Source organism: Lipotes vexillifer, unplaced genomic scaffold, assembly GCF_000442215.2.
Source record: "Lipotes vexillifer unplaced genomic scaffold, Lipotes_vexillifer_v1.1 scaffold450, whole genome shotgun sequence".
Lineage (NCBI taxonomy): Eukaryota > Metazoa > Chordata > Mammalia > Artiodactyla > Lipotidae > Lipotes > Lipotes vexillifer.
The window spans coordinates 702,075-708,074 of NW_006794180.1; the positions used below are offsets into that span (position 1 = coordinate 702,075).

Below are 6,000 nucleotides of genomic sequence, written 5' to 3' on the forward strand. Positions count from 1 at the left end.
CCTGCCTCCTGACCCAGCCCTGGATGGTTCAGAGGCTAAAACTCATGGTGGTTAGCGAGGAGGGAGAAGGAGCTGACCTCTATCTCTATCCCTACGCAGCAGACCTAAGCTGAAGGAGAGGAGAAGCTATGGGCGAAGCTTGGAGTTCGCATTATTATGGTGAACTGTGTGGTATTCGTTATGGAATAGAGACTGGGGACTAAAGTGACTGATTGCTTTTTTGGTCTAACAGTAGTCTGGGGACCTGCCTTAGGTTTGTGCAAAAAGGATAGAGATTACAAAGCTGTCTGAGTGAATGTGAATGGTCACTAGTGAGGAAGAAAGAACGTTTTTTTGTAGCCAGTCTCCAACCTCAAGTCCTGCTTATTCAACCTCATGGTTATAGCAGCACAGAGAGGAGCCAGATGTTAACTATGCAAAACTTCACCCAGACAATGACATTTGAACTGGGCCCTGAAGGATGCTGGGGAATCAAAGGTCTTGAGTATGGAGGGTGCATGATGTAATTTCTTTTAAGGAATGACCATGTCATTTTTTGTCAGTGGCATCCCTTTGTATGATCCTTGGCTCCAACATCCTCGTCACAGGAAGTCTGCTACCATGAGACTGTTGATTTCTCTTTCTTTAGTGTCCCCCTGTTCTCACTCTATTTCACCTTCCCTATAGGTTACTGCGAATGCCTCCTACCTCCATATGGAAAATATTTTAATACTCCTTTCTCCTTAAGTTCACTTTAGGTCAGCAGTGGTGGACCAGTAACTATGATTGTGAAAATAATATCAGCTGTTGTAGTGTGGAAGAAAAGGAAGCAACCAGTGCTTGGCCTGAACTTACTAAATTCTGATGTATCAAAATCTGTCACCCAGAGAAAGGAATATATAGTACAAATGGAATAAAGCTGGAGTGAGATCAAGAAATACGAGAAAAACAAGAAGCTTTCAGCCTATAGCCAGAGAGTGATGGTGAAGAAAATAGGCAGATAAATTAACAAATAGATGATGGGAAGAAACACAGGATCAATAGGGAGCATGTCAGTTTATATTTACTACTTGTAAGGGCAAAGTTATGTGGAGCTGAGAGCAAGAGTTCTGAAGTCGGATTCCTGTATTTGAACCCTGGCTCTGCCACTGGAAAAGGGGCATTCTGGACAAGTTACTCAACACCTCCATGTCCACTTTCCACATCTGTAAAATGGGGTTAATAGAGCACATTTTTATAGGTTTATAAAGATCAACTATATGAGGTTATACATGTATACTCTCACACACACATCTGGAATAGCAAGTCCCTAGAATAATAAGTGAACGATAAAAAGTAGCTGTTCGGACTTCCCAGGTGGCACAGTGGTTAAGAATCTGCCTGCCAATGCAGGGGACACGGGTTCGATCCCTGGTCTGGGAAGATCCCACATGCCGCAGAGCAACTGAGCCCCTGTGCCACAACTACTGAGCCTGCTCTCTAGAGCCCGTGAGCCGCAACTACTGAAGCCCGTGCGCCTAGAGCCCGTGCTTCACAACAAGAGAAGCCACTGCAATGAGAAGCCCGTGCACCACAACAAAGAGTAGCCCCCGCTCACCGCAACTAGAGAAAGCCCGCGTGCAGTAATGAAGACCCAACTCAGCCAAATAAATAAATAAGTAAATGAGGGAATTGTTCACGTTCAGAGCAATTAAAAAAAAAGTAGCTATTATTATTTAACCAAAGGGTATCCTATCTGTGCTTGGACAATTTTTCTTGAATAAACTCTACTTTGTAATGATGCATGCTTTCTTGGTTGCTGTTAGACTCGATCTTCGATTTAGTTAAGATATAAACATCTTGGAGAGTTTTAATGAATATAGAAAAGATAACGTATAGGTTGAACAAACAAACACCCTCAAAACTAAAAAGTTCAAAATAAAGCAATGTTCAAAACATGTCCTATGACCAATAGGAACATCAAGATATGCCTTCTAATTGGTTGTATTCGGTTTTCATCTCAGAGGGCCACAATATTTGGTGGAGAAATTGCATACAATTTAAATGAACAATTTTAATTTCTAGAACTCCAAATCACTTGGCAAAAGCAATTTTTCATGCTTAGATGTTTGAGCCAAAAAGCAAAAGGTTGGTCATGCAAATGAGTTAAAATGACAAACTCTTAGATTTTATCATTGCACTTATTTGAAATTTTAAAAAGAAATATCAGAGGGACTTCCCTGGTGGCCCAGTGGTTAAGAATCCACCTTCCAATGCACGGGACACAGGTTCGATCCCTGGTTGGGGAACTAAGATCCCACATGCCGTGGGGCAACTAAGCCTGCACGCCACAACTACTGAGCCTGCACGCTCTAGAGCCCGTGTACCACAACTACTGAGCCCACACGCCACAACTAGAGAGAAACCTGCACATTGCAACGAAGAGCCCTCCTGACACAACGAAAGATCCTGTATGCCTCAACTAAGACCCGATGCAGCCAAATAAATAAATTAATTAAAAGAAAAAAAGAAACATCAGAGAAAAGTTTCTACTTGATAGCCAAAGACCCTGGTATAAATCATTACTACAATGACTTTTTTCTTAGGCCTAGGTAACTAGGCAAGTCTCAAACGTGTGATTAGTAAGCTTATGAGTAAGATGAGAGACCACAAAGCAAAAGTATACTCCACACGAAGTTGTAATTTAAGTAACCATTACTATGAAGCAAAACCACACTTCATGCATTTTTATCATGGATGGTACGAAAGTAAGTGCATTAAGGCACCAAAAAGCTAATTAGATTAGTATAATGATGACTTACAAAACAAGGCATAAAAAGTACATTTATATAGTAATGGGAACTGAGACCAAATAATCACCGATGATTATCACGGGAAAAGGATGTGAATCCCAGGCCCTGAGGTCTCCATGTGTTTCCTGGGTTTCTTCTTGCCAATGTTGAACAGTGATAACAGAAATCCTTCTCTTAATCAAGTAGTAGTGGGATATGACATGGGATATCCTTACAAAGGTTCTTTTCCATACCCATATGAAAGGCATCCATGGACTCTCTTTAAATGAGCCTAAGTTTTTGAGTCTTTGTCAAAACAAATTTCCATAAGGTTTCCTGGGTGTTTTCTCATGCTGAGCAAAGATGATGCCTGTTCCTAATGCTAGTCAATTGGTGTAATTTCATCAACTTAAAACAAAACATCTAGAGTTTGATTTGTTAAGCAACAAGTTATTGTGTCAGGGGAGTTTCCTAAAAAGGTGAAGGTTTTCTAAATAATTTGGAACCATTTTGGACCATGTTTCTAGAATTCAAATAAATTATTAAAAGGAGATGAGCATCTTAGATCTTTATATTCTGCTTGGGACTCCTCCTGTGACCTCAACCCCATGCAGCACAGGATTTTCTTTGTACCAGTGAGTCACATTTTAAAAAATTCTCCAATCTGCATCTGTACTTTATTTGTATATACTGGAAACTTCAGAGAGTCCAGTTGAGGGTCTAATGGTATTTTTAAATATTGCGTAGGCACAATCTCTTACTCTACACACTCTCTGGACAGACAAGCTCATGATTTCAATTCTCATTCAAAAGGCTGATAATTGCCAATTTTGGATCTTCCTCTGAGTTTCTGATCCATACATCTAACCTCCCACCAGATGCTACTTCTTGCCTGCCCCCGCCACAGGATTATCAAAATCAACATGTCCAAGGTGAATTCAGCTCCTGTAATCCCGTTCCTCTTCCTGTTTCCTGTTTCAACAAATGGCATCGTTGTTTCAACAACGATGCCCAAACCTTGTCCTTGACACCTCCCACTCCATCATCATCTGAGTCAGTCCCCAATCTTCTCCATTTCCTCCTAAAAATCTCTGAATCCATCCATATTTTCCCATCATCTCTCCCCTACTTCTGGTCAATGTGATCGCCCATTGGACTACTGTTTGCAGCCTTCTATTTGGTTTTCCTGTATGCACTCTTCCCCTTCCATTCTGTCCTCCAGCCTCGAAGGGATATTTCAAAACTCAGATCTAATTATCTGACTCTTATTCAGAGTACTTCAGCGACTCCCTATCAACTTCAGGATAAAGTTCAAACTCTACAGCAGCTTTCAAGAGCTTTAAGGTTTCATCACTGGCCATATCTTCAGACTTTATCACAAGTCTCAACTCAAAATCTGTTAGACAACTATTTGGAACATTGTCCAAGGCCTCTGCTTTGTGCTATCACCTTCCAGCCTTTATGTATGTGATTTATGATTCTAGAAACACTATTCCTCCCTCCTGGCCAATTTGAAATTACCCTTCATTCTCTGCTTGTATCCCTATTCTCTTGGATAGTCTTCTTAATCCCTCAAGTCTGGATTTGGTACGGTACGTTGTATTTCCACAGCACTCTAAACTTTCCCAGCAAATCAACAATGATGTTATTCTGCACATGCATGTTGACATGTCTAACTCCCCCACTAAACTGACAGCCAATGAAGGGAAGAGACATATCTGCCTTTTTGTGTTTATATTCTCTAGGTTCAGCCCAGTACATGGCACCATGGATTCTCAAAAATACTTATTAAAGGGATGAATAAATGAATGATTTTCCATGCTTACAAGGGAAGGTAAAGAAATATTACCTGTTCTTTTAATAGTGGCTTTAGTAAAACTGTTATCTTTGTACAATTTGGTTTACTGAGCTTTAGGTTTTAGAGGAGAGGAGAAGGAACAAAAGAGAGATCAAACCTTCACTGTAGCTCCTGGGAAGAAAAGCCAGTTGCCCGTGTCTATTGGATCCAGATTATCTTCTAAAACAACTTGTCTGTGAGCTGAGTTGATGACCAGGACGTTATCTAAAGCCCAGCAGGCTTCATATACTTCACCTACTCGGAGATTTTCCTGCTTCCACTGAAACTGGACGTTCTCCCCTTTGGCATCTTCAGGAAGGTAGAGGATATGGACGATTGTGCTGACATTGGAAGGGGCTCTGGAGAGACGAGAACTGGTATCACAATAAAGTTCAACAGTGTCCACTTTACTTTTCTTAGAGATCCTTTTTGTTTCTTAATTAAGACTGTGGTTTTCTTATCTTAAAAATATTGTACACATTACAGATTAAATACTTACAATCCCATACCCCTTAAATCTTTTAATACATGCTGATTATTAAGATGTTCGTATTGAGTGATGAAAGTTTAAATATTAAATGTCTTAAAGAGGGAAGAGATATGGGAACATATATATATGTATAACTGACTCACTCTGTTATAAAGCAGAAACTAACACACCATTGTAAAGCAATTATACCCCAATAAAGATGTTAAAAAAAAATAAAATAAAAAATAAATAAATAAATAAATAAATATTAAATGTCTTAATGAGCTTTACATTTAACACAAGGCAGGCAGTAAGCATATTCAGGCAAGCCAGTAAAGGGATAATTGAAGAGAAAATCGTACACAACTGCCATGGCTCCTGTAAAAAATCAAAGTGTATCCAGCACAGTTTTTTGTGAATGGTAGACACTCAATCTAAAACCATATACTTGGGACTTCCCTGGTGGTCCAGTGGTTAAGACTCTGCCTCCATTGCAGGGGGCACACATTCGATCCCTGGTCAGTGAACTAAGATCCCGCATGCTGCGAGGCCAAAATAAATAAATAAAATAAATAAAAGCGCTTTAAAAAAACAAATAAAAATAAAACCATATATTTTTTATGATACTGAGAAGAAAAAAAGGAGAAAAACTATAAAATTATCGTAATTTTAATTCTTACTTTGAAATTTTGCAACTATTAGAGATCATTGTATGCTGTATGTTTCATAATCAGTCTTTATGTAATAGTTATTTTATTTCTAGTAACCAGATACATTTTTGTTTTTAAAATGTCAGATTTGCCATGAGAATTAAATGCTCTCATTTTGAATTCTTTAGAATTCCATGCAGACTGGTCTTTAAAAACATGATATAATTTAACATGATTTTTATATTACATCTGTTACATCTAGATCCTTTTGCTATATATATATATATATATATA

General features: G+C 38.9%; 1 protein-coding gene across 2 annotated transcripts in view; it reads right to left on the reverse strand.

Moving 5' to 3' along the window:
- The window catches only part of RELN (reelin), a 519,560-nt gene that overhangs the window by 222,780 nt on the left and 290,780 nt on the right, over window positions 1-6,000 (reverse strand). For both annotated transcript variants that reach the window (XM_007467058.1, XM_007467059.1), the window contains exon 10: window positions 4,706-4,946. In XM_007467058.1, the coding sequence (XP_007467120.1) occupies window positions 4,706-4,946 (241 nt within the window). The remainder of the gene's footprint in view (window positions 1-4,705; window positions 4,947-6,000) is intronic.